At 49.1% G+C, this 27,724-nt stretch overlaps 1 protein-coding gene and 1 long non-coding RNA gene across 2 annotated transcripts; one reads left to right on the forward strand and one right to left on the reverse strand.

Annotated features, from left to right (window-relative positions):
* Nucleotides 1-27,488, forward strand: TMEM86A (transmembrane protein 86A). Its single transcript, XM_068148288.1, has 3 exons — nucleotides 1-73; nucleotides 15,848-16,112; nucleotides 20,745-27,488. Exons 1-3 carry the CDS (start codon nucleotides 53-55, stop codon nucleotides 21,170-21,172), a joined length of 714 nt encoding a protein of 237 aa, XP_068004389.1. The 5' UTR covers nucleotides 1-52; the 3' UTR covers nucleotides 21,173-27,488.
* Nucleotides 14,893-21,219, reverse strand: LOC137446033 (uncharacterized). Its single transcript, XR_010988556.1, has 3 exons — nucleotides 20,894-21,219; nucleotides 19,109-19,199; nucleotides 14,893-16,400 (listed from the first exon to the last, which is right to left on the reverse strand). It is a non-coding gene; the product is annotated as an uncharacterized lncRNA (long non-coding RNA).
* Nucleotides 27,489-27,724: the final 236 nt, after the last annotated feature.

Here is a 27,724-nt window from a genome sequence, read left to right on the forward strand (position 1 = left end):
GGGAGGGCAGCGGTCAGGTAGCCGCCGGAGCAGGTCGCGTCCCGCCGCCGACATGGTGTCCCCTGTCACTGTGGTGAGTGCGGGCCGCGCGGTGGGCAGGGAGGGACCGAGACCCGCGCCCCCTCCCCGAGCGGTACCTCCCCTCCCTCCCTTCCTTCCCAGCCGGTGCTCCCTACCCGGTGCCCCCTACCCGGTGCCCGAGCGCGGTGGGTGCCCAGCTCCGCTCCGTGCCCAGCTCCGCTCCGTGCCCAGCTCCGCTCCGTGCCCAGCTCCGCTCCGCTCCCGCCTCTCCCCGCGCGCCCCCAGGGCGCGAGGCAGCGGCCGTTGGCGGAACCCCGCCGCGCGCCTGGCGCCTCCCGCGCCGGAGCCCCCCCCCCCCCCCCCGGCAGCTGTTGCTCCAGCGGTGCGGCTCCCGCGCGGCTCTCCGCCGCTGCCATCTCTGTGCTTAATAACATCTGCGGCACATCTGCGGGGCACTGACCGCATCTGCCGGAGCGTCTCCGAGTCCTATGGCCGGGGCTGACGCCGCGGCAGCGCCCGGAGCATCTTGCTGCCCTGGCATCAGCAGCCGGAGGTGGCTTTGCTGGCCAGGTGACCGCTTGGGCCAGGGCCAGCGCGCCCAGCAGACCTTTCCGTAGGCTGCACGACCTCCCACCGAGGCTTCGTCGCCCCTGAGCTTCTGGCGCTTCCAGTACCTAATGCCGCTAGACGGGGATGCTGTCACTTGCCTGTGTCGTGGGGCAGTCAGGATGCCCAGTTACCATAACCAGCGATAACGTAGCGACCGTCTGCTGGCCTGTCCGTAGGTGACGTAGCAGCACATCTGGACTGATGGAGCACAGCTGGTAACTGGAGTGGCTTAGGCTGGCCGTACCAGGTCCTGGCCCTGCAGGTGGAGGGGTAGGGGAGGTGATTCAGTGCTGAAAGAGGACAAAGCGCTCCCAGCCAGCTCAGCGGAGAAGCAGCGCTGTGGGACAGGCGGCTTTGTGTGCTCCTCGTTCTGGAAAGCCAGGGTTTGTCCGAGCACACCAGCAGGCTGCTGAGCGTTGCAACAGCTGCGACCTGGTGGTGGGAAAGTTGTCCGGGCTTCGCTGCCGTGCTGAGGCAAATTGCTGCAGCTCCGTTATCATCCCGTTCTGAAATGTCTCAGTGGATGGGCGTTCTGCTGCGCTGTGCCTCGCAGGTAGAAATCCCGGCCTTTCCCCCTGCTTAGCTCACCACTTGTAAATGGCTTTGCCAGTTCCATGCAGCAGCTCACATTGTCTGCTGCTTCAGATGCATTTTCTCCCAGTTATTAACGTGTACCTGGTAAGTTCATCAGCTGCCTGGGGCTGACTTTTATCTCAAGAGACAGAGGGAAGTAGCTTGTAAATTATAGCAGTGTGGTGCCAAACCGTTTTTTTTTCTCTTCAAAAATAACTACAGACTTTGTGCTTCTGTGCCATAAGCTGAATTCACCCTTAAGCAATGCCTTTGCTTACAGTGAATCAAGCACGTGTACCCTGGGAAGAGAAATCTTATGCTGGGACAATACTGGAATGGCTTGAAGCTTGTCAGGATTGGTTTCAGAATCCAAAGGTGGCAGTGTTTGGTGGTGAGGCTGGTGAATCAGGGTGGTTGTGCAGAGTATGCCTGAATGAGCTTTGAGGGGAGGCAACGAACAGACGTGTGTATAGGGAAGGGTGTTCATAGTTCCAAGTGGAAGGCTTTACCTTCACCAGTAATTGCACTTTGGGAAGGTAACTTGGGACAGAAGATAAAAAAAACCTCAGGCTTTCTTACTGTGCCCTTTTGACCCTTCTGCTCTGGCTTCGTCCCTGGCAGACTGACTCTTCCACTGAAGACAACTAATACAGGTGTCAAACTGTGGACATCTGGAGGGACAGCGAGACAGGAACTGCCATAGGAGCTGCAGCTGTTTACCATGGCTCTAGAGGTGGGAGGGGAAGGTGTCTGATCCTCTGAAGAGCTCAGAAAAAAGAGCTGCGAGCTATCTAAGGAGCAGTTCTTTGCACATGGCCTTGAGTAGGATTTCACCTTGCTGTTCTTCCCAAGGAGCATACCATGCTGCTCTGGTGTCAACCATGCTGTGGCCCATGGAGGGCAGGCTGAAGTGTCAGCAGGCACTGCCCGGAGCACGGTGCAGCCCTGGCACAGCTGCTGGCTGGAGCTGTGCAGAGGGTGAGAGGCAGTATGGTTATCGAGTCAGCTGGCTCCCTCCAGCAAGTCACCTGCTGAAGGGAACAGCAGTGGGCAGTTGGCCTGTCCACCCTTGGGGCCTGGACTTACCTTGGTGTCACACTGACCAGGAGTTGGAGCCAACATGGCTGTTGCTGCTGTGGCACATGATGAGGACATGGTCTGGGAGGGGCAGCACCGAAGGCACAATCAAATTAGCCAGAGGAATTGATTTGTCCACAGAGTATGTCCCTCCCGGTACACTGCAGCTCAGCCTCAGTGAGGAGGATGCTGGATTTTGCTTCCTGTTCTGACAGCGATGGCCTCTACATAACTGCAGCAGATGGCCCTGGCTGCTCACACACAACCTGCTGTCCTGCATCTCTCCCCATCTTCTTTAGGACACTCTTGTAACATGAGTCAGAAACCCTGAGCTGTAGGCCTGCTGTAAACTGACAAATGGAAGAAAGCAGTCAAGGAGGCAGGGACCACAGGGAGGAAGATACAGAGAGATGCAGCTAGGACTGCTCGTTTGTGCTGGCTGCCAGGTGTGCATCATGGCCTGGGGGTTGGCATGGCTGCCCAGTGTGCAAGGAGATACCACAGCAGTGTGCAGAGCCAAGCTGTTCTGCTTGCTGCTGCACAGCTCAGATGTGCTGAGGGAGGAGCATACCCTACAAATAAACAAGGCTGGGGCCAAAATACCTTTTAACATGTTGTGCCAGGTTCTCAGCTGGAATAAAGCTCTAGGGTCTTGCTGATACCAGAGTCTAGACTTGCATGGCATGGCACTGGGCTGTGATAGAGAAGATGCATTTGTCTGCCAGCTCTGTTCCAGCTGGTGAGCAATGCTCACTCTGTTGGGAAGTCACCTTGGTGGGAAGCTGTCGCTGCTAGCTCTGCTAGGCAAGCAGGAGCACCCCACTTAAAAATTAGTGTTTCTGATACTGCTCCAATGAAGAGATGCCTTTTTTCCTTTTCCCTGCATAAAGCAGCATGGGCTGAGAGCCTGTGGTTGCAGAGCAGTGTTGATAAATGGTGTGTTTCCTTTGTGGCTACGTGAGGTGTAATTCCCTTCTTGTTCAGTCATCACTGGTGTGAGCTTAATAAAAGACCTCTCTGAGACTGCCTCCTTAATGATTTCTGCCCTGGTTTTTATTTCCCCTGCTGTTGGTTAAGCAGTTTTTAGCATGAGCCTGTGGGAATTAGCCCTTGCCCTAAGGATCTTCCTGCCCAGCAGGCAGCGTGATTGCAGGGGCTACATGTGCAGGAGGTGAGCCTGGAGATACACAAACATTCTGGCATTTACATAATGCTCTGTGCTTGAAGGGACTCTATTCTTTCCCCTAAAGTGAGGGCTTCACAGCACCTTGAGGAAGACAGGGCATGTGAAATGGGAAGACACTAACTGGCTGAGAATAGATGTCTTTTGGGGGACACTTAAAATGATATCAGGGTGTCTTTTTTTGAGCAAGATGAACTATGGGTCCTCATCCCTACCACATTCCCTCTGCACCTGGCTTTTACCTGGCCTAGCACAGTCCTGTGTGTGGGAGGGAGGTGAAACTCCCTGTTTGGGACAGAGTTTTGCCCAGAATCTGTATCTTAACATTCCTCATCCCTTTCCCTTTGCCCTCTGATTTGCATTTTTAAACAGGTAGCTGGGTTGGGGAAGAGTATTTGTTTTCACTGGACCAAGCAAGTTGAGCTCTCAGCGTAGTTCCCTAGGTTGGAAGCAGCCAGCAAGCTGCTGGGAACAACTCTTCACAACCTCTTGGACAGAAGCAGGATAGCACTGTGGGGGGAATATGAAGGTCACTGACAAGGCCTGGCCAAAAGTTCTGAAAGGTACAATCTGAAAAGTTATTCACCTGCAGCAAATACTAAATTGGGCTGAAGAATTGGGTGGGTATCATTTGAGCTGGAGAGGGGCCAAACCATACTGATTCAGATGAATACAGAGACCTGATGTAAATAATGTTGCTTAGAGACTCTGTACTGTGGGCAGCTGCAGCAGTGGGGGGTCTAAGCATAGTTTTAGTCCATAATCCTCAAACTGCTGCTGAAAACAAGAAAGCCAGAGCACTCTTGGAACTATTTCAGCCTTGGCTTCTTAAATAGAGGATGTATTATTTCTGCATTAATGAATGAAGGGTTAGTAACCATTGAAGTCAGAATGGTTAATTTTACTTCTTCTCTTTGTTCACATGCAAAATTGCTGTTCTTTCTCATTTTTCCTCATTACTTATGTACCTCATAAATTGAGGTTTTATTATGCAGGAGGCTTGTAAACAGCCACATTTATATAGCACACAGACTGTTATGGAAATACAGCACTTGTGTAAAAAAACCCAATCCAATCTGAATGAATTACAGAAAGCATTTCTAAACCTCTGCTCTCAATGAAGTAAGAGAGGGAATCCTCACCTAGGTCAGCTTAGCAGGAGCTTAGTAACATTTTTGTCTGTCATACTTTCTGGGAGAAGCCTAAAAGCTTTGGTTCTACTGAGGAAAAGGCTGTGCTGATTTATGCCAGACAGAGCCCAGGAATAGTGTTACAAGTGTCAAGTTATTTTTTCAGACTGAACTTGCACATTCTTGCTCTGACATTGAATTCTTTGCTGTGGCTGTTGCTACGAGAGGGTGGGCTCTGATATGGGTAACTGCAATTGGAGGCTGGGCAGTGCCGGCTTCTCTCGTGCGCTTCCCGCTCCCAGTGTGGCTGCGTTGAGCAGTTTGTGCTGATCAGTGCTGCAGATTAAAGGCTTCATTAACTCAAGTCTATCACTGGAGTCACCCATGTCTGCTGTTCAAAGTGTGCTTTGTACACTGAGATTATGGGTCAGTTCAGAAGCCTCTACTTTCACATAATTCCCCTGTGTGGACAGAGAAGCATTTATTCCATCCTCTTTTCGAGTATCGCTGTCCAAAATACCCAGCGTGACAGCAGAGCCAAAGTTATCTTTCTCCGTGGGTAACTGCGTAAGAGTGAGGAAATAATAACTCCAGTGAAATTAGGCTCAGAAAAAGATGGCATCTGGAACTTGTCATCTGCTGGTGTGTGGAAACTCTTGAACAGCAAAAAGATTATTGGTTATATAACTCCTTTCCCTCCCCGAGGCCTAAGCGGTATTATGTTAGCACTTAACTTTTCTTCTGCCTTTCATGTCACACAATGCTCAATAGATTGTCATTACAACACAGATACAGGTTCTGCTTAACTGCAGCATGCCCAAGGTGATGGGCGTTGCTGCCAGTAGCCCACTTGTGCCCTTCTTATATCCATTTCTCATACTGCCCTAATCTAAACAGCATTTAAGCTAATGACAGGTTCCTATCTGACAAGTATCTCAATCTAGAGCTTCCCTCCAGGGAATGGTGAACGTGAACAAGTATCCAGGTGACCTGGAGCAGAAAACTGTGTCTAGGAGATGACATGCCACCAGAGCTCAAAGGCAGTAGATAGGCTGGGTGAGACCTTTCCTGTAAGACTTCAAGCATGCTGGGATGGGAAGGATTTCAGACACCCACAGACAGCCCTGGGGCTCACACTGCAATCTCTGACCCAGACTTGCACAAGCAGTGTCTCTCTGGGTAAGCATAACTTGCCGTAGATTCATGCAGTGTTTTGGGTTGGAAGGACCTTTAAAAGCCATCGCTTGTCCCCTCTTGTGTTAACTTCATGTGGCAGTCTGATCTGGGAGCTGCAAATTACCTATTAATGAGGATGGTGGTTGTTTTGATTCACCTGCCTATGAGCTTACGGAAATGCCTTGTTTCTACCAGCAGCCTAGTTTATCCCCAAGCCTAATTCATGCAGACTACTGCAAAACATTTGCTGTCCAAGAGTGAGGGGAGATGAGGCAAGCCATGTTACTGAACTGGCCTATGGACTTTTGTCAAGTTTCAGTGGTGAGGTTTCAATTTTTATCTCTCACCAGCTTTGAAGACAAGAAGCCAGTTGTCTTCTTGTAGAACTGCAAACTTTCCCAGCCCCTGGCATCTGCCTTCCCTTCCTGTCCCAGTTCTGCTTTCCTGTTGCTATTGCAAAAGCCTCACCTGCCAGGCATGCACGGATCTCTTGTGTAAGCCAGAAAGGTGAGCGGCAGAAGTGCTTTTTGGGCGCTGGAGGCAGTTGCATCCTTGGCATATCTTTGTGTACAATGAGGTCTCTTATGCTGGGGTTGTTTCTGGATGGAAGGGCTTCCCTTCCCTCCCAAATACCAATCCTTTCTGGGAAAGCAGCACGTGGCAGGGTAGAGCTTTGCCAAGTGCCTGTTCTACACATCCTCTCAGTGCAGCCTCACGATGGGCAGCTGGGGGACTCCACCAAGTACGTAAATGTTGTGGGGTGCAAATAAGGCTGAAGACGGGAGAGTGAAGGCAAAAGGTGGATTTCAGCCCTAAGGACAGTCTGTGTGTGGATAGATCCCTCACTGCTGTTACCCTAGAGACTGACAAGAGGTAACAGTTCTCCTTGAAGCATTTTGTTTAGGGTCTGCACCCATCTCAGACTGGAGAGAGGCCCCAGCCTTGCCACACAGCTTGTGGGGCAGATGTCAGCCTGTTGCCCTTGTCTGCAGCCATGGGCCTGCAAGAGGGTGCTGCTTTCTGCTGTGGCCTTGTGCCCCACAGCCAGCACCTTGGGCTTGTCCAGGCCATTGAAGGAAATGCTTAGAGCAACAAAACTTATCACTTCTTTTTCCTAGGTAACAGAAATCTGCATTCTCTTTCACAGAAGAATGTGACATAAATAACATGTCTCTTGAGAATGTGTGTTTGCAGCCTGGAAACCATCCCTAAGATGAGTTGTGGAGACTTTCCCATAAGTAGGAATTTTTTTATCTGGATTTTAGTGTGACAAGACAAATAAGTGTCCTTTCTCATGCTGAGAGCAATTGCCTGGGACAGCCACTGACTGTACACTTCAGGGTGCTGCTGGCTGGCTCCTGAAGCTCCCTGTGGCTTTACAACATCCTCCCGAGGTCCTGGGCAGCATGAGGGGACACAGCCCCCCCCCGATCTTGCTCTCTGCTCTCAGGGTGCCTGCCTGGTAAGCAAAATGAAAAGACAGATCCATTGTGGTTGAGGTTTTAAAACATCTGCAAGGGGTTCTCCTGTGAGTGTTTACAGCAAAGGAAATGTTCAGAGAGGCTTGCTTTCTGCCACACACAAAGGAAGAGCTGGAATCCCAGGAGGGAAAAGCAATCTTTGCTGACACAAGATGCTGTCAGGCAAATGCTATTTTTTTGCTTTCATTTCTGGGAGCCAGTGGTCTACCCTGAAAGCATTAGTCTGTGGCAGCTCCTACAGCCTTGCAGACATTTGAGTTCTTGACTGGTTTAACATTGTTGGTCATTGGCAATGGTGCATTGCTAAGTGTACTCAGAAGGCAACTGCAGACAGCTATAGGATTGCTACCCATGTGGTGTCAGTCATTACTGCTGCAGGTTAAGAAAAGGTTTTTAAGGCAGCCCTGCTTGTGGTCCTGTGCTGGTCCAGTAGGCAGGACAGATGATGCTTGGTAATGAAAAAGAGCAAACCCAAACAAAACAAGACCTAGCAAAAGCTGAGTCCAGTTCAGGGTGAAATGTGTTCATCTGTAATTTGATTTTATGAGCTAACATCTGCTGAAGAAAGGTTTCACCACCCTGAAGGTTTCCCTGCAGTCCCAGAAAGCCAAGGGGAGATGCCCCCGTGACTTTGTAAGGTTTTAGCTGGTGTAGCAGTATCTCACTTTGTCTTGAGAGCAGCAGGTCCTGCATATGGAGGAAAGTCCAGAGGCAAGTGTCCACAGCTTGTTGACCACATATTACCTAAGCTAGCATGATTTCTTCTTCTATCCAGAACAGGAGATACCTTCATGGATGCTGTGACTCTATGAATTGCTGGAGGGAACATTGTGGTCTGGTGTCTCAGAACAGCTTGGGGCAGTGTTATGGTTTAAAAGACAAGAGGCAGGAGTGGGCTTCTCATGCAGCAGGCATTACCACCCTGATGTGGTGGTAATTATCTCCTTGGTCCAGAGCCACCTGCCTCTGCTGCAGGCTGTTATGGGACTGTTCCCTCACATTTGTAAGGCCTTCTGCCAGGAATGTTTTGAAGGTGGGGCTCCAGTTTCCTAGTTTCCTCTGCTGTTAGACATCCCAGGTGTTTGCAGATAATTTGTTTTGTTCGCTTGTGAGTATAGCAGCAGAGAGTTGCAATGTCCAAGAGCTCTCAGGTCACATTGGCTGCTCAGCCAAATTGGCCTTGTCAGCAGCCCCATGAGTGCAGTCAGCGTGACTGCTCAGCACCCAGTGCTTTTTAATTGCTTCATTAAGCACCTGAAGACAAGAGGACTGCTGTTGTATTTGTATGCCATAGGCTTTGCTGTGTGAGTAGCAGTGGTTCTCCTGCCTTAACTTGAAAGGGGATGAAGTGAAGGCTGCCGGCCCCCTTTGCTGTTATCTCCCTCCCTGACCACTGCACAGGGATTCCCACTTGCAGGTATTCCGGTGTCCTCTGGAGAAGGCCCCAAAGCTTGTCTAATGTTTCTGTCTTTTACCTTCCTGAGCCATTTATTTAAGTATCCTTTGTACCTCGTGTGTTCAGTGCAGTTTGCTCCTGAAACCTATCCTAGACAATCCCCTTCAGAAGCTGACTCCCATACAGCAGAGGACAGAGGTTAGGTGGAAGATCACAGCATGGCCAAGGCAAAGCATCATGTAGCACAGCCTTCTCTTGAGCAGCGCCTCTGTGGCTGGGGACAGACAGCAGACTGGTGGAGACATCACACTCGGAGAGCAAACGTCAGCCAAGAGACCTCTGCAAGAGCCGCGCCTGCAGTCTGCTGAGCCTGGCTCCCGCGCTGCCCAGCTGGCTTGGCACCGAGCGCCTGTTCTCGACTCTCCTCGCCTGCCGCCGCTCGGCTGGGTGGCCACGCCGTGCCCCGCTGTGCCCGGGCGTGCTGCAGGGACCGGAGCTGCGCTTTCCCCTGGGAGAGGCTGGGGCGGGCGGCCGGTGCCCTGCTGCCGGTGCCCTGCTGCCGGGCGGCTGCGGGGAAACCGCTGCTCCCAATTTCCTCCCTTCTTCCTGCATCTGGGTGCAAGTCGCTGAGAAGGTGCTGAGAGGTGTTCACCCCCCCGGGTTAATCTGTAGGTTAGGTTGAATGTTGATGTGACTGCAAGCTGGGCAGGACTTTGGCTTGAAAATGAACATTTTTGTTGTGGTTCTCTCTCTTTTTTTTCTGCTTGCAGCTGTGTGTGGAGCAGCCCAGCCCTGCACAGAGGCCCTTGCCAGGTGCCAATCTGATTAATCCTCACCCACTGCCTGCTCTCCTGTGCCTCTACCAAAGGGTGACTTTTCTCATGCCAAGAACTTGGGCAGCAGTACAGCTGAGTTCACCACTGTGTGGCCTGTGAGGGCCTGTGCCAACATTTAAATTGTATTTTTCTGGCAAATAGCCAGAGCTTGGCTTTAAGGAAAAGAAATGGAGTATTTCTAGCTCCCAAGCCTCTGTCAGCCCATTGTGGAACAAAGCTGGGAAGTGTGGCTGGAGCTTATTTTCTCTAACTGGGGGAAGGAAGAGCATATCCAGGCTGCTGGGGTAGAGGGTAAGATGAAAGAAGCCAACAAACCAGAACTGATTTGCAGGAGGAGCTGAAGAGACCCTGAGGGCAGAAGAGCTGCCTTGGACCTCACTGCTCTTGCCACATATGTCTGAGCTGGGAGGTTGGTCCTTGTTCAGGTGGGAAGTGTTCAGGCCCGGCCCTGTTAGTTCTGGCTTGCACTGAATGATGGGAGGCTCTCCTGACAGGTAAAGCCATGATTTTCTGACCACTTGTGAATGGGTCTGGCTGGGCAGCCAAGCATGAGCCAAGTTTCACTGCATTACCCTTGGAGGAGGACTGGAGGCCCTGAGTTGTGCTGGCCAGTGCCAGTAGCTCCGGTAAAGCACTACAAGGCTTGGCAAAACTCCTTGCATGATGGAGACAGAGGATGATCAGCAGACACCTTTTCCCAAAGGCAAATCATGTACCACCTTCTGGATGATTATTTTACAAGTCTGCTGTAGATGGAACCTCTATGAACTTGCCTCTGCTTGAGGGGAGGAGGGTTTGTCTGTCACCTTGAATTTCCTGCAGCAAGTGGAGTCTACTCAGGAGCCCTCTGCCTTGGATGCCTGACCCATTGCATCTCTCACACAAACCTTCTGATTTATTGCACAAATACATTGCACCAACCCAGTATTTCAGACAGGTTGATTGGCTGGTTCAGTAACTCTTCATCACCCTCCATACCCAAGCACCTTTTCTCACAATTTACCTCAGGAACAGCTTGGCCACCAGTGCCTTCCTTGACAAAAGGCAGTGGGTTCCGCCCCACTCATTTTGCTAAGCACAAAGATGGGTTTTCTGTGGGCTCTGCCTGATGGGGAATTCTGTTGGTTCCTCATAGTTCTATAGAGGAGAGCCTGGGGCACATACTTGCAATGTCCTAACTGCTTTCCATCCCTAGGCTGAAGTAGCTCTCCCTCTGTGCCTCAGACTGTGCAGGGGACCCAGAGTGCCTTGCAAAGAGCCACATATTCTGGGGAATGAGAAATACAAGCCAGGGGATTGCAGTGGCAGCATAATACCTGGCAACAAAGCCACATAAATATTTATTGGTGCACAACTTGGGGTAAGAGCTGTTGGCAGTGCAAGGCCGAAGCAAGGCAGGGTGCAGGGTGCCAAAACCCAGGATACACAAAATGGTACTTGGCCAGCCAAGGCTGCTGGGAGGAGTGGGTGGAGGACAACAGCCCAGCCTCTTTTTTTGGCCTGTGCCCACAATGATGCTCAAGTGTTGCTCAGTGGAGTAGCTGGGGCATTATATTTAAAGCACTTTTCCTGGAAAGCAGCATTCTAGAGCCCAATGAGCTTTGGTACTCCGTGTTCCTTCCTGGGAGCAGCGAACTTTGCCCAGCTTTAGCACTTCAAAGCAATCAGCTTCCGACATTCTTCGATACCTCAGGTTCAAGATGTCTCCCTCCCTGTGATAGCTGGAATTTCTTCATCCCAGTTGCCATGTAGTTAAAGACAACTGACTCCAAAATGTTGAGGAGAGCCAGAGCACTGACTTACAAACAGCCATGCCCCTGTGGATGCAGCTCATTCTGGGGTAGAGGAGCTAGCTGTGCGTGTTTTGGCTCTGTTACGTGCCTGCAGCAGTCAGTGCAGGCTGACTGTGGTGCAGAGGAGCAGCACAGATGTTCTCAGGTCATACCCTGTAGTGAATATTGGTTTACACAGATGTGAATCCTGAGCATCTCCCAGTGCTGCATAGCAGGGAAGTGCAAGAAGAGATCATCCAGCAGGGACCCCTAGGCTCTTGGCAAGCCACCAGTAATTAATTTGCAGATATAGCTTAGAAGCTAGTGTCTGAAGGGTTTGGTCATCCTTGTGTGCTACATCTTGTGTTTTGCACATTGGGAACTTCTGTCAGTCCTTCTTACCCATGGTTGCTTCTTCAGGTCTGCCATTTCTTCTATAACTCTGTTTCTTCATCAGCTAGCCTAACCTCTTATGATGTCTTACACCAATACCACATCACAGCATGATTGGAATACTTACGTAATAGCATCATCTGTCCTGCTGAACAACAGCAATGAGGAGTATTTCAGACTGGAGCAGAATGGGAACAGACAAAACAAGCAGGGATACTGTAAACCTTTGAATCCCTAGCAGGGAGGTGGATATGCAAGCCCTGAGCCTCCGGAGAGCTGCATGTGCCAGTACCGGTTTCTGTCTGAAGATCACAGAATGGTTGAGGTTGGAAGGAAACTCTGAAGATCATTTGGTCTCAAACCTCTTGGTGAGAACCAAGACAGAACTTCCTCCTAGTCTGCCTAAATCTTGGAGAGTTTGATTTGGTTGGATACAGATAATTTCACAGCTGATACTTTCACTGGAATTCCACAGAGGTAGTGGCTTTACAACCATGTAAACTGATTTCTAAAGACTTAGTAATGTAGTCCTAGCAGTTGAGAAAATGCCTTAAATTATGCTCAGTTTAGAAAGTCAGACCTTGGGAATACTTGCCATTGCAGTCAGGATGGTTTTGTGCTGCATTTCAGCCCAGAGGAAATAAGCAGCTGGAGAAGAAAAGGAGTAGGAAGAAAAATGTGATGGAATTTGTAACAAGATGGCAAAACCCATCTTAAAGCCATGAAAATCACATGGATTAGCAGAAAGGAGCTTGTCACCTGCCTTAGTGGCACAGCCCCATCTCACATTCTGTCTTGAGACAGAGCTGCAAAAGGAGATGGGTGTTTTGATGCAGCCAAGAAATAATGTTCCCTTCCCTGAGGTAGAGGCAAGTCCAGTCATGAATGATGTGCTTGGCTTTTCTCAAGCCAGCCTCCACTCACTGGTACATGGTTTCCCTATGCCAGCCTTAACTTGTCCTCCAGGTGGCAAGTTGCCCCATCACCTTTTCCCAGGCCTTGGCCACGTATCCCAAACAGAAAGAAATCCTCCAGCTTCATCCTCTGGTTTCCTCAGTTTTTCTTGGGAGACTTCTCCTGAGTATTTCCAGTGCCACACCATCCCAGCAGGATGGGCTGGCCAGCACTCAGCTGCACAGGCACCTCTGTCTGGGTAAGTGGAGTCCCTCGTGGGGCCATCATTTGGGTCGGAGTCAGCACAAGGGCTCCACTGAGCTGCAGCTGATCATTCAGTAATGGCCAGGGCAGGTTGGGAAACAGCTCATTTGATGAGTACTTGTAGAAAAAAGTGTCAAGGAGTAAAGCATTAATGAGTGGATCTTTGAGGTTATTCTTATGCAAGGACTCTGTAACACTGTAAATTCCAAGGTTATGAGCGAGTAACTGAGACTGGAAACTCCTTATGCTTGAAAAATTCCTTAATTGTTATTAGAATGGAAATACTACAGACCATTCTTTTCAGATAATGCTGGCTGGGCTTGGAAAATTCATATTCAAATAGTAGGAGATGGTAATTTTAAGGTTAGCAAGCAACTGTAATCTTTCAGCACAAGTGCATATCTTATAGTCAGTAAGGCCAGGCTCCTGGGGAAAATGACAAGTGTAATTAAAACCTGTCTCATCATGCATGCACACAGGGGAGGGCAAGCTGTGATTGTAATGGTGACTGCTGCTAGCAGGTGTTTGCCTTTTAATATGAGGTATTAAATAAAACTTCCTGTGTTTATTAACCCAAATACTCTCCTGCATGCTTCTCCCGGTGCCTTTGGGATGTGTTGCAGACAAGGCTGAGCTTCAACTATATCATGCAGCATAAACTTTTGTCTTCAGAGGTACAAAACCACCTGCCTTATTCTGGGACTGTTAGAGGGACCTAGAGCACTACTGATGCTGAAAATGCTTTCACACTGTGTAGCTCTGGAGGTTGTTAGTTTTCCTTGCAGAAGCTCTTGGGCTCATTATGGCATGGTGGGGGAGAGGAGGAAAGCCTGCCAGAAGGGCTGTCATCTGTTGCCTGCAACTAGAGAGGATGAATGTGATCAACTACATTCTTAATGAAAAAGAGTCAGAAAGGGAGGAGGCAGAGCTGGAGCTGGGCACAGGCTTTGGATAGCCTAAGCCTGATGCATCACTTCAGAAGGGCAAGGTGCTGGCTCTGAAGGAGGAAGCTTGGCTCCACTCTTTCCCGTATGATATTTGATAGTTCCCAGGCACCCCCTGTGCTGTGAGGCTTTGATGACTTTTATGTCAAGTTCATTTGTTATTTGTTGCCAGAATTCTCCCAAGGAATGCAGAGAAGAAGTGGTAAATGGTGATTCATTTAGACAAGCTAAGCAGAGGACTCACGGCAGGCTCCCCGTGTAATACAAGCAAGTTAAGGGCTTGCTGCTGTCCCTTTGTGAGGGAATTGTGTAGCCTGCTTGTTTAATGGAGTGGTTAAAAATTGTGTTGGCAATAGCCTATGAATAATGTATATAGGAATAATGAGATACCTTCCTGCTAAGAAACTGCTGGTGTGCTGGGGAAAATTCCATCAGATGTGAGAACAATTCTGAAAGCACTGTCTGCTTGGCATGCCCTTTATTTACGGTCTTGTTTCTTCAGAGAGTGCATTCCCTTTTCAGGTACTGCATGGAAAGGTGTCCTCCACTCTCTCTGCCCCTGTCTTCCAGCTTCTCCAGCTCTCCTCTCTTGTGTCTGTAACAGCTTCCAAATTTTGATGAGTTTAGGCTTTCGTAGCTGCATGCTGTAAGCAGGGATATATTCAATGTGCAGTCTTCAGCTACTTTAGTATCTGCACCAAGGCACACTGCATCAAAGGGAGGTGGAAGCTGGGTTTGTGTCACAGCAATATCCCAGGATGCAGGAAGCAGAAAGGGGGCCAAGTGACTTGGAATAAAAAGACCATTGCTTCTTTTGCAAGTTTTTGGAGCATGGGCCCCTTGCATGAGCATCCCAGAGTGTGACACACAGGTGTTTGGATATGATGGACTTCACCGTGTGAACCCAGCGCCATTGCCTCTAAATTCTGCACCATGTCCTCCTCCAGTGCATGAGGCCTCTGTGTGCTTTGGCTGTGAATAGTGGGAAGCTGTTGTGATGCTAAGCAAGTAAACCTTAATTGACCAATGAAATGAGAAGATTGAAGCAACCTTTACTCGCAGGGGAGTTCTGGAGGTCACACTACCTTTTCTGGAGGAGGAAATAGGCCTCCTGAAAGACCCCAGGGCACAGCTCAGGCAGGCATCTGAGGCAATCCCAGTCTATTCCTGTCTTGTTTTGCACTCCAGGAGAAAATAAAACCACAGCTTTGTTTTTCCTGCAGGGTTTTCCCCACCTGCACTAAAATGCAGAAGTATCAGAGGGAGGCAGGTGGACACCATAGGCATCTTACCACTGCCCAGAGTGGTCTCAGCTAGGTATATGGTAGCAGGCCAAACTTGTGGAGTTTGTCACTCTGGTCCCTGCCTCTGCTGTGGTTTTGTTACGAGCAGCCATGTGGTCAGGCTGCATTTCTGTGTCCGGATTTACACAGCAGAGCCCTGAGTCAAAAGGCATCCTGCAGTATGGGCAGTATGTTATTAGTGTATTGCTAGAGCAAACCAACACCTGATGGATATTGTTATTAGTCAGCTGAGGAGGTGATATACTCCCCTGGGAGGCTGATGGGGTTTGAAGTCACGTGCTGATGCCAACAGCAACCTGCAGGCATGAGGCCATAGGGAAGGAGAGAAGATAGCAACTGTCTAAGCAAGAGGATTCACCAAATGTGAGGGAAGATCTGCACTTTTATTGGCTTCCTGAGGAGTGCAGTCTTTTCACAGCTACAGGACAGGAGGGTATACAGAAGGGGTCAGTCCAAACACAAGAGAGATGGCAAGGCCCACCAGAGGAGTTTGAGTGATGGCCTAGGTGTTTTCAGCAGAATAAAGAGCAAAGGTATCCACAGCTTCCTGCATCTCCACCACACAAACCCCATCCTGTCAGTCAAGAAGTGTTTTCAGCAGAGATCACAGAGGTCTAAGCTGGGGATGGTGGTCAAGTTCAGTGAGCCTTTCCTAGGGTAGAAATGCTGCTAGCTGGCAGCATACCTGCAAGAGCAGGCTTCCCAGGAAGCAGACAGCTCCTCAGGCAGTTTGTTCCATAGATGCTCCTCATGACCCTGTCAATTTATCTGTTTGCAATGTTTGTTTCTTTCAGGTGAAGAGTGAAGGCCCCAAGCTAGTGCCCTTCTTTAAAGCCACTTGTGTCTATTTTGTCCTCTGGTTGCCAACTTCCAGCCCCTCCTGGTTCAGTGCCCTCATCAAATGTCTGCCCATCTTCTGCCTGTGGGTTTTCCTTCTGGCTCATGGAATTAACTTCCTCGTGTCGCACCGGAGCGCCAGCCGCATCCTAGCAGGACTCATATTCTCCGCAGTGGGAGATGCCTTTCTCATCTGGCAGGAGCAGGGCTACTTCATTCATGGTGAGTGTGGTGTCAGTCCTAAAGGGATACCACAGAGGCCAGCTGTTACCCTCTTTATTTAGTAATGAGTTACTGGGCCACATGCTTTGTTTATTCATGTACAGCTTAAGCCGCAGGCAGTGGGAAGCGCTCATCCTTTGATTAAAATCCACCATGGCTAGAGGAGTCACACCATGGATGAGTCTTTCTCTTCAGGTTAGAGAGGTAGCTGGGGCAGGTTTGGTTCCCTGGCACATGCTCACAGCACCTTAGTTGGCTGGAGCTGGGAAAGAAGCATGGCCACAATTCCTGGGGAAGAGAAGGAAATGCTCATGGCACTTGGCAGCTCCCATGAAGCTACAGAAGTACCTACCTCCTGTCTCTCTGCAGGGAGATCTGTCAGCCCCTTGCTACAAGGATCATAAATAGGACACATGGTGCAAAGGTCCTCAGTGGAGAAGGGGTCTTGTTTTGATAAAACAAGCCTATAGCCTGGAGGAAGTGTTTAAGTGGATGTTAGAAACCAAAGCAGCAGAAATCTTGTCCTACTTGCAGGTTCATCAGGATGAATCATGCAGCTTGTTGTACAAGAGGTGTCTTGTTTGCCAGACCTGTTAATGTGGTCATGGTAGTTGGGTTATGGTTGGACTTGATCTTAAAGGTCTTTTTCAAGCTTAATGATTCTGTAATTCTATAAATGCTGGGGATTCAAAGACAAACCTCACCACAACGGCCTGTCCTCTCCGTCTCTCTGAGCCAAACCAGCTTGTTCTATGTTACTAGTTGCAAACCAGAACATGATGATTTAATCATTTGAAGCCATGCTGAACCTGCAACTCCCTGGCCTTGGACTGTCACAAGAAATCAGCAGCAGTTCTAAACTTCACTGAACTGACTGGTGGGGGTTCTGAAGTCAATTTAGCCAGCACAGGAGCTCATGTAACACCCACCATTAACTGGCTGCTGTGACTGTCCCACTGGAAAATGTGATGAGGGAACTTTTCTGACTTGTGCTGTTGGCAGCTCTGAAAGTCAAAGGCTTGTTTTCTCCCCCTCTCATGAAGTCAGTGTTTAGTTTTATTCTGGGATTGCCACAAGCTCAGTCTTTATGAGAGGGAAGTGTGTGCAATGCCAGACAGAAAAGGCCAAGTGCTCAGAATGTGTTTTTAATCCTGCTTCCCAAGAGCTCATCCCAATCTCACTAAAGGCTCATGTGAAATATTTTACTGATTTTTGATGGGGTTTAGATTAGCCCCTGAGCACTGGAGCTATCTGGATGAAGCTTGGACGTGGTGCTGAGGAGCTCCAGGCTTATCCTGAGGAGCTCCAGGCTTATCATAGTATCATTCAGGGTTGGAAGGGACCACAAGGATCATCTAGTTCCAACCCCCCTGCCATGGGCAGGGACACCCCACACTAGATCAGCCTGGCCAGAGCCTCATCCAGCCTGGGCTTAAACACCTCCAGGGACAGGGCCTCGACCACCTCCCTGGACAACCCATTCCAGGGTTTCACCACTCTCATGGTGAAGAACCTCCTCCTCACATCCAGCCTGAATCTCCCCACCTCCAGCTTCATTCCATTCCCCCTAGTCCTATCACTACCTGAGATCCTGAGCAGTCCTTCCCCAGCCTTCCTGTAGGCCCCCTTCAGATACTGGAAGGCCACAATGAGGTCACCTGGGAGCCTTCTCTTCTGCAGACTGAACAGCCCCAACTCCTTCAGTCTGTCCTGAGGAGCTCCAGGCTTATCCTGAGGAGCTCCAGGCTTATCCTGAGGTGCCAACCTCTCTGTGCTGACTGTTGTCATTCTCACTGGTGGCCTTCCTCTTAACAGAGGTGTCTGGCTGGTGCAGGTCCCCTCAGCCTGACTGCCTGTGCTCCTGTTTTGCCTCCTGCAGTTGTTCCCTGAGCTGTGGCTTGGAAAACTTTCAAGGCCTGATCCTTACCGTGGCCGTTTTTGTACATGGACTGTTCTGAGCCTCTCCATTCCCATGTAGCTGGGATATCTCTGAGTTCCCTCTCCAGTTTAGTGCTACAGGAGGTCAACCAGTCCCAGCAACTCAGTATCTGGTTAATTTGTTCTAATCTGCAAATAAATTGGGTTTTTCAACCCCAGTCTTGCAACTAAGGTGTTGCTTTGTGTTTAGACATACTTTAATTCTTAAGGAGAGCAAAAGCACTCTTGGAGCATTTGGAAAGTCTCAGCCTTCATCCTGGCTGTCTCCTGCCTGCCTCAGTCCATGCTAATCTGAGCTGCCATCTTCTGCAGTGAAGGGCTAAGGTTTGTGTTTCAGCAGCTAGCAGATAAAGCACACCACCCTGCTTTATCCCTCACCTCTCCTGCCAAGCATGGTTTCTCCTGTTTAAAACAGCAGGCTGCTGTTGTGGACAGCTGACAACGTTCAACCTTTTGACATCATTGTTCACAGGAATTTGAAAATGTAGGAGAATAAGAGGAAATCCTACATAAAAATGTACTTTTTGTTCAATTTCTACAGCTTTTGGGCTGAAGAAAAGGGTTGGGAACTGAACTGGTTTGAATAGCTTTTGAAACAATGAGTTTATAAAAGGGCAGTTGTTCACTACAGGGAAGTGAGAGCCTGGGAACCTGCTCCTGGCACACTGAACTTTATAATCATTTTTGCTGTTTCAGTCAACTAATGACACACTGGGTTTTGTCTCTCACTGTGTTAATGTCCATCTCCATTGATAGTGGGCACTTAGAAACAATTTATACATTGGGTGAAGAAGACAAGGACTAACAAAAAGGCCTGAGGAGGAACTCTAGGGGCAGAGTGGGGAAAGGAAACACAGGGGAAGGAAGCAGACAGAGAGGAGAAGGGCTGATCTACCTTATGTGGTTGTGAGGACCATGCCAAAGGTTGAGAAATGCAAGAGAAATTCATCTATGATTCTGTAATTCCCCTCCCTGTGCAGCTGTCACAGGTCTTCCCAGTTCCTGGCTTCATTTGTGGCTGTTTAATGAGCAAACCTGGGAGCTGACTCCCAACTCACCACATATCACAAAACTGCTCCTGCCTTTCTGGCCTTCTGCTTGGCTACCACATCCTGTCCTCTTTTCTTCTTCCTCCTTGTTGCCAGCTGCCTGCATGGGAGACACATTCTTCAGTTCCCCATCCCAGAACTCTCCTTGTAATGACACTGAGGGACAAAGCACTCTTCACTGCTAGGGTGAAGTAACCTGCTTCTTACTGCCCCCAGGGCTCTGCCCTTTCCCACACTGCAACACCATAAACAGCTCTTGTCCTAAATCCCTCCTCGTTTCCTCAGTGCTGCACCCATGATGTGTATGCAGTAGCTCTGTGAAACATCATCTTCTCCTTGCTCTCCTTTGCATTTCTCTTCCTCCCCCTTCAGGCTGTCCATTTTAACTAGTCTCACCTTGCAGACCAGGTCCCCACCAGCCCCCTCCCTGCTGCTCTCATCCTGCCACAGCAGAGCTTTCAGTGGATGTCCTGTCTGGTCCTGCCCAACAGTGGGGAGACACTTCCCCTCCTTTGAGCTGCCTCAACGCAAGTGTTTTGGGATGAAGAAATGCCTGCCAGCAGCAGGTATTACTGACTGCCCTTTACACCACAGATCATGCTTTAAGTGTAAAGAGGTGTCCTGCTGGAGGACTCAGCTGCCAGGTCCTTTTTCTCCTTTCATGCTTTAGAGCTGTGTGAGAACTTCCAGCTACTCCTATAACCCTGCCAGGCTAAAGTGGGATAGCCTGGAGCTGCACCGTGTGGGGTGTAGGAACCAGAGGGCCAGAGGAGCTGGACTCAGTTTGGGGCCCATTATCTACAGCTGACATGATGACAATGTTTTGTGGCAAGTGAGTAACATGTGGGCAGTACCTTCCACCACCCCCATCTGGCATTTCTCAGGGGTTTTGCTTCAAAGGCAAGCCAGCATTTTGTTTTCCCTGATTGATTCCAGCTAAGGTTCATCTGAATCTTGGAAATAGCCATAAATTGTTGGCAGATCACATTGGTGTAGTCCCTGAAATATGCCAGCTGCTTCTTCCCAGCTTGGGTTTCTCCTAGCTATGGGCAGAGATGGAGTAGAGGCCAGATTTAGTCCCTGAGTGCCTTTGGGTTTGTGGCTAAATACGGTCAGGCTTTGTGTCTGGGTTTGGAGGGACTGGTGGCTTTTTTCCCAATTTGTTCCTGCACTGCTCTGATTTCAGCCTTCCTCTTCCTATGAGCAAATCCCTTTGGATAGTTAGAGGGGATGATGTTGCCCCCATCCTTCTCTCCAAAGCAGGGGACTGGAACCACCTGAAAACCAAGCTTTGTTCCTTCTGCAGCAGCTTAGTTCACCTGGTCTCTCAGGAGGAAGGCTTACATCACACCAGGGCTGTCCTTGGCTGCAGCTGTAGGTGTGCTGGGGCTTTTTCTTAGGCTGGGAGCATGGTGCTAAGGCTGAGCTGCTATGCACAGATGTTTACATTAAAACAATCCCAAATGTTCAGTGTGGTTCCCACTGAAAGTGATAAGGGTTGCAACACTTCAGGGCAGGTAAGGATGTGCAAGGACATCTAAGCTTGTGTTTGTTTGCAGCATATTTAAACCCCACATGTTTTCTCCTGCTACCAGCTGCCAGTCACTGATTGGAGGTCACTTGCTCTGTCACTGCCTCTTTGCAGGTCTGCTGATGTTCGCCATCACACACATCCTGTACTCCTCAGCCTTCGGCATGAAGCCTTTGGACCTCAAAGCCGGCTTGTTGATGGGCCTTGTGTGCAGCTCCTGTTATGCCTTCCTGTACTCCTACCTCTCAGGCCCATTCACCTACCTGGTAGCTGTCTACATCGCCTTGATTGGCTTCATGGGCTGGCGAGCAGTTGCTGGCATGCAGCTGTGCAACGACCTCTGGACATGGACCAAGCTCTCGGCCTGCATCGGTGCGATGCTGTTCATGGTGTCGGATCTGACCATTGCACTCAACAAGTTCTGCTTTCCTGTGCCCTACTCACGCTTCATCATCATGGCTACTTACTATGCAGCCCAGATGCTTATTGCACTGTCAGCTGTAGAGAGCAGAGATGAAGAGGACTTCAGAAAGAGAAGCTAGGTGGAGTGCCAATAGTCTGTGAACAATGTGGGTTATATCTCAGGTGCTGTAGCTGCATTCACCCCTGAGAGAGATCTCCATTTCTCTAGGCACATTGGTGATGTTGATTTTGCTTCTTTGAAGCATTACCTTTGGGGCTTTTTTTTTTCCCCTCCCCCCAGTGGCTTTCTCTGAATACAGCTTACTTCAGTGTGGAGTCCACATCAGGAAGCTTAGGCTGTCCCTGCAGTAGTTACTCATTCGACTTTTCCTCCTTGGAAGTGCTGTACTACTGCATTTTACTTGTTAGTCTCAAAACTGATGCTGAATGTCTAGGAAGAGAAGAGCTGACAGAAAGGAGGTTGTCCATGCACTGTGCTAGAGGACTTGTTTTCAATAGTAGGCAGGCAGGCACAGATCTCTGCTGAAGTCATTGGTAAAAATCAATTTCACCAACGTTTGTCTCTCTTTTTTTTTTGCATTACAAACTCAGTACCCAAACTGGAGCTCTTGCCTCTGCTGAAAGAAATCTGGAGGTAGAGCAAACCCAGCATGTCCAGATGATAGGCTTTGGAGTCAACAGCAGCATGTGGGGCGGCCCCAGCAGAAGCAGGATGAAAGTAAAACACCGAGCAGAGAGCACAGGGCAAGAGGTGTGCTGACATGCAGTGCTGCGTGCTTTGATCGAGGCTGAATGCTGCTCCAGGGCAGGTCTGTAGGTGCAGGGCTTCCATGTGTGGTGGAGTCTGGTGGGATTTTAGGTATCTAGGTAGCCAGGGCAGTGTGTTCTCCTCCACCATGTGCACTGAGAGGTACAAGGTGTCTGCAGCCACCAGTGAGAGCTGGGATGTAAGGGGCACATGAAGAACCTTGATTTTTACAGCAGGACTCAGGAATCTGTCTCTCCCAAATGCATGTCCTGATTGTCCTTAGCATGGCAGGCAGGAGCCTGACCTTAAAGCTTTTCTCCTCTGGTATCCTAACAAATAATGTTCCATACACTCTTCAAGCTGTGGGATGCTGCTGCTTGCAGTGTCTCTCTCGAATCTTTGTGTGAGCATCTCCTGTGCTCAAGGCCCTGATTTTGGATGTAGGTCATTCTTTTTTTCCCATCTGGTGGCAAATGATGGGCTCTGCACCACTTCTTTTTGGAAAAGCCCTTTTCAGCAGAGCTCCCTGAAAAGCACTGTCCTGTGCACCCTAAGTGCCTGCTGCTTCCTTCTCAGGCTGAGGTGGACGCAGTGAGAACGCGCGTCAGGGCTAGGAAAGCCTGGTTAGTTCTGATCGTATTCTGCCTTTGGTTTCTCTGCCCATCTGCTGAAGCAAGATTACTTCCAACTTCAGACTCTCTTAAGAAAGATCTAAGCAGAGGTTGCCCTAATTTTGAATCCATGCTCATTTGTGACTGGCTGTATGTTTCCCCTTCTTGTTTCTATCTAACAGCAATCTCTGTTTCTGTTTGGAACTATCTTGAATCTGCTTTTCCCTTCTGTTCCTCCTAGGGCTGCTCCCCATGAATCAAGATGCTCCCCCAGGGGCTTTCCCAATGGCTTGTTTTTAAGACACTCAGGTGCACAAAGGAAGCTCACTGAGGGTTCTTGCATGTCTTCAGCCTTGCAGTCAACCAGAGCAAATCTACAGCTCAAATCCATATGCACCCCAACAGCCCTTTGCACACTCACATGGGCAGAGGGATCAGGAAGGACAGTCCTCCAGACCAGCCTTGTGGGCTAAAAGTCACCACACTCTCCATAGGTAGTGTGCCCAGATTGCTGTAGGTGAAAGCCTGGCACCAAGTCCCTGGCACAGCTGGCAAAGCAGGATCTCTTTGTGAGGAGTGCAGCAGGGTCAGGGGCAGCTGAGGAAACCCTGCTCACTCACTCTGTTAGCTTTTCCCTTGGAGCTGAGGGGGCTCCTGCTCCTCCCCCTTGCATGCTGGGAATGGGTGGGGAACAGACATCAAATCCCCATAACTCCTGCATTAGTGCAAATGCAGCCAGTATTACAAACACCTGGGTTAGCCATCCTGACCCCTGGAGTCATCTGCTGCTTCTCAGACTGAGATCAGAGAGGTCAGCTGCAGTACTGAGAGGGAAAGCATTGTAAATAGCACAGCCCCATGTAATCTCTTCTTTCTAATGCTGTTGTGTAATATTGTCAGGATTCCTTCACTGGTGCACTGGGTCCTGCCTGGAGTAAACTGCTAAGGGGATTTAGAGCCACAAAACATCTTCATTCATCAGCATTGCTTATCTCCTGGCCACAGCTTGAACCCTGCTCTTCATGGATGTCACATGCTGTTACTCAGCTTGACTGCAAGTCTCTCCCTGCAACAGATTTACCCAGCCAAGAGGAAATCTAAGCATTTGGGGTGAACCCCACTGTCCCCCCAGTGGGTGAGGAAGGAGCCATTTCATTCTGATTTACAGTACCTTGTCATGGGACAGTCCAGCACTCAGTCCTTAGCAGGCAGAGTCCCCTACACCCTGGGGTTCCCTTTGCTTTGAGGGCTGTGTGTGTGATAAATCCAGCTCTCTTCACAAGTCAGAATTTTTGTTCTCTCTTTCTTCCTCTCTTGGAAAGAGTAGTCTCCAGTTTGCTCAAGATGCCTGAGTTGCTTTTCTGCATACTTTTCCATCTTGGCTTGCTTTGTTACCCTGCTCCACCACCAACCACGGGCTACTTGGAGGAAAGTATCCTCAAAGTGTTGTTAGGAGGTCTGCCCTTTTGTCTCCATAGAGATGCAGTTTCTGGCAGCAGATGTCTGTGGGTAGCTGAGACAGCAGAAGCGTCTGCAGCCCAAGCAGGCTCTTGTCCCTTCACCTGGAGCGTGCTGCTGGGACACATCCTGGGACACGCTGCTGCCTCCCTCCCAATGCTACAATGGCTTCAGCCTTCTCAGCATATGAAGTCAGGGAGATTCCTGGCTGCCTCAGAGGTTTGCCAGTGAAGGCTCTCAATCTTCAGAATCTCTCTCCTGCTCTGTATTTGTCCTTTTAATCCATACTACTCCAATGAGACCATTTTCCCAGAGGCTCGCTCCTGCTGGGAAGAGACCAGATGCTGTGGACACTGATTTGACACAAGTCTGAGTCTCATAAACCCTGAGAAACACTAAGCAGTTGCTGACAGTCTGTTAAATACCTTTTATGGGGATTAAATCTGTTCACTCATCCCCAGCAAGGTCAGTCTTCACTTTGAGAGGGAGCAAACGTGCCCTTGAGGACCTTCCTGTTGTCTCTTTGCACTGTAAAACAGTGAGGTTTCATCCATTCTTCCCCTTTTCAGGGGTACAGTCTCTGAGAAGCACCCAGTCTTTGGCCCAAAGATGTTACAGAGAGAATGAAGCATCTAGTGCCTGGTCCCCCCAGCACCAGCTCCTTTACTTGCAAGTAGAGAGGGTTTCGTGTCACATTGCTCTATTCAAACACCTCTGGTCTGATCGCTTTTGCTTTCTCTCCTTTCTGTAGCTGCCACCCTTTTGGAGATCCTTTGGCTCCTTATTTGGACATCTAAAAGATGAAGCACATTTATATCAGCCTTGCATCTCTTTCTGTAGATTGATCCTCCTCACACACAACTTCCAATCAAATCAAAGAAGCAATACTAATTGCAACGGGTTTTAAGTGCTAGTAATGCTTCTGAGCTGTGCCAGTCACACCAGTGTCAGCAGGGTGAAGCTGCTGTGGAAATGGCAAGTTGAGAACAACAAAGCCAGAGGATTTTAACAGCTTTACTCCTACTCTACCAGGAAAATTGTATTTGTGCTTAATACCTGTCCATAAGGAGGCAACTGTAAGACTAATTGGTTTAAGAATTACTCTAATGGCTTTTAAGTGGATTGCTGAAGGTTTCATGCTGTAACCAGTGAAGAGAACCGCTAGATTTTTACACAAGGATAGACAATTCCCAGGGCAAACTCTGCAGGATTTTTAGTGGCTTTTCCAAACTTTCCAGTCCCATAGTTTGACACTCAGACCTGGGTGTTTCCAGCTTGCTAGCGTGGTCATTTTGGAAGCTGTTCTGGAATGAGCAGATCAAAGCAAACAGCAACTGTAAAGCTGAGTGGCAGCTGCCTCTTTGCTCGGTTTGTGGATGTAGGCAGGGGCTCTTTCAAGCAGAGGCATCAGAACTATTCTTGGAAAAGGATGGGGAGTTGCTAAATTCTCATGACAGAAGTCCTCCTGGGTACTTCTGACTTTCATCCCTGCTTGCTCCTTTTGTGGCCTTGAGTAAATCAAATTTTCTGGGGCCAGGTGCTCATCAGGTGGAAAAAGGCACAGCTATGGTAGGGCCAATGCTAAGCCAAGTTACAACAGCAGGAGACCAGGCCCTCACCCCATTTCTCAGATGGGGATATTAGCACTTACTGACCTGACATGGATGCTGTGAGGATTAGTGCTCATAGGGCACTTGAAAGATGTACAGTGCTATATAAATCCCAAGTATTAACCTACCTTAGTGTTCAAAATGCTTTTAGGGATCTGCAGGACTTCCCTTAAAGCATGGAATGTGTGACTGCCTTCTCATTTTGTACCAGATGGAAAGCAAAAGCAAACTATCTATTCATACTGGTTAACAGGGTGGGCTCAGCTGCACTTTGAACTCTGAGGAGAGTTTAGCTTAAAAATCTGAACTCTAATTTCAGTTTTGAAAAGGGTTTTTAGCTCTTCTAGAATCCTTAACCAAATCCTTAGACATGAACCTGGCATCCACATTTTGCAGTCTGGTCTTATCACTGCCTGGTAGCCAGAGTAAATCTATTCCAGCCAAAACACAGTGCTCTCATCACAGTCTGCTGGGGCTGTTGAAAAGAGTGGGACAGAAAATGAAGTCATTCTGCTCAACCTCCATTCTGCAGAAGGTTGGCTGGGTTTTATGGGACAACTTGCAAAAGGGATGTTTAGTTTCTGTCATTTTTACTATCTTTAAAATAAGCAGGGAGGGAAGGCCTGGATGGAATCAATAAGGCCAGCACAATCCTCCTTGAATTACTCCTTTTCAGCTGAATCACAGAAAGAGCAGGTTCTGTAGCGAAGGAAGTGCTTGTATCACCAGTCCTAGGGCCCAGGACAAAAGCTGATCTAGACATACAGCTCTAAACCATCACCACCTTCCCAACTAGGATCAAAATGCCACTGTTCACCGATTTGAAAGCTGGACCACAGGTAGCAACTACTTAGTTCTGGTAGCACAAACTGCTGTTCAAACACCAGGGGAGGAACTGCACGCCGAGGAACAGGAGCTGTGCACGTGTGAAATGGACCAGAATTTTGAAGCAGCTGCAGTAAACTATTATCTTAATATGAACTCAGAAGCAAACACAATGCAAATTTTTATGGTTTCTTTAAAATCTTTGTTGGGTTTTGGTTTTCTTTAAGTTGGGAGGAAATGTTCTTAATGTTATTTTATTTTTGCTCTTACTGTAAAGGATAAAAATATACAACTGTAGATAAACTACAAATGAAGAAAAGGTGGCAGGAATGCCCAAACTTCCGTGGCTTGTATTGTTTCTGTGGTGACACTATGCTGCTGCTGCAGGCTGAGCTCTGCTGGAGGGGTGTGACGGCTCACCAGTGAGGCTGAAGCGTGAGGCTGGTTTCATACAAGAGGGAAGCAGGGGGCAAGCAACAGTGAGAACACATCTGGACCAGTTCAGCTCAGTTAGAAGACTGAGAAAGCATCAGGCAATGGGAGAAACATTTTCCTGACAGGTAACAAGCAAGAAGCCAAAGCCAGCCCACTGGGCGATGGTGCTGAATCAGGACAAACACACTGATCTTGACCTTGCTTGTGCAGGCTCCTGCTGGACCAGGCCTTGCTTCTATTCACCTGGGGAGGCTTGCTCCAAGTCTATGGTGCTGGCAGGGTCAGGCCAGCAGGACCTGACACTTGGTTAAATAAAACTCAAAATCCTACAAACCAAACAGAACCAAGGGAGGAAGAAGCAAATGCCACTGGGAAAGCAGTGGTGCTGCCTGGCTGAGCCTGCAGCCTGACTGCTCTGTACTGAACACTAATCTCCATTGTCTTGTACCCCTGCAAGCCTCTCGCTCCAGCCCCTCTCCCACCCATTCCAGTGAGAGTGCACTGAAAGGTGTGACTGAGGCAGCTGCTCTCCCCTCTGGGGGGTCAAGCATTTTGCCATGGCTGAAAGTCTCAAGCACTTACTTCCTTTACTGTGATTGTAAAGGTCACCACGTGCAGTAGGGCCACTTGAGCTGGGACCCTTCCTTAACATGGTTATGCTGATTTTACTGTTTTAATTCTTTGTTTGGAATGTATTTTTTTTTCTCATTTCTTCAGTGTGTAACAGCAATTAAAAATATTAATTTACCAGGTGTTTTCACTGTGCAGAGATGCTGTCTCCTTGCTCATTTTCTGTGACAGCTTCAGCAGGGAGTGTGTAGCCAGCTGAACCTAACAGGCAGTTGTGTGCCACTTTTATGTCCACCAGTTGGGTGTGGCTCTGCCCTGCAGCTACCCAGCGCCCTAATGAATCTGACTGATGTTGTCCCAGCCAGCTACACCGTTCCTGTCTGGGGAACCCTGAAACACAGACCCAAGCACCCC

The sequence above is a fragment of the Melanerpes formicivorus genome, unplaced genomic scaffold (assembly GCF_026170545.1).
Source record: "Melanerpes formicivorus ecotype bairdi unplaced genomic scaffold, bMelFor1.0.p_v2 SCAF_16, whole genome shotgun sequence".
NCBI lineage: Eukaryota > Metazoa > Chordata > Aves > Piciformes > Picidae > Melanerpes > Melanerpes formicivorus.

Excerpts from the sequence above, each read along its gene's own strand:
- TMEM86A (XM_068148288.1), top strand. The coding sequence starts at position 53 with ATGGTGTCCCCTGTCACTGTG. Across the intron at positions 74-15,847 it reads TGGTGTCCCCTGTCACTGTG|GTGAAGAGTGAAGGCCCCAA; the intron begins GTGAGTGCGGGC and ends TGTTTCTTTCAG. Across the intron at positions 16,113-20,744 it reads GCAGGGCTACTTCATTCATG|GTCTGCTGATGTTCGCCATC; the intron begins GTGAGTGTGGTG and ends GCCTCTTTGCAG.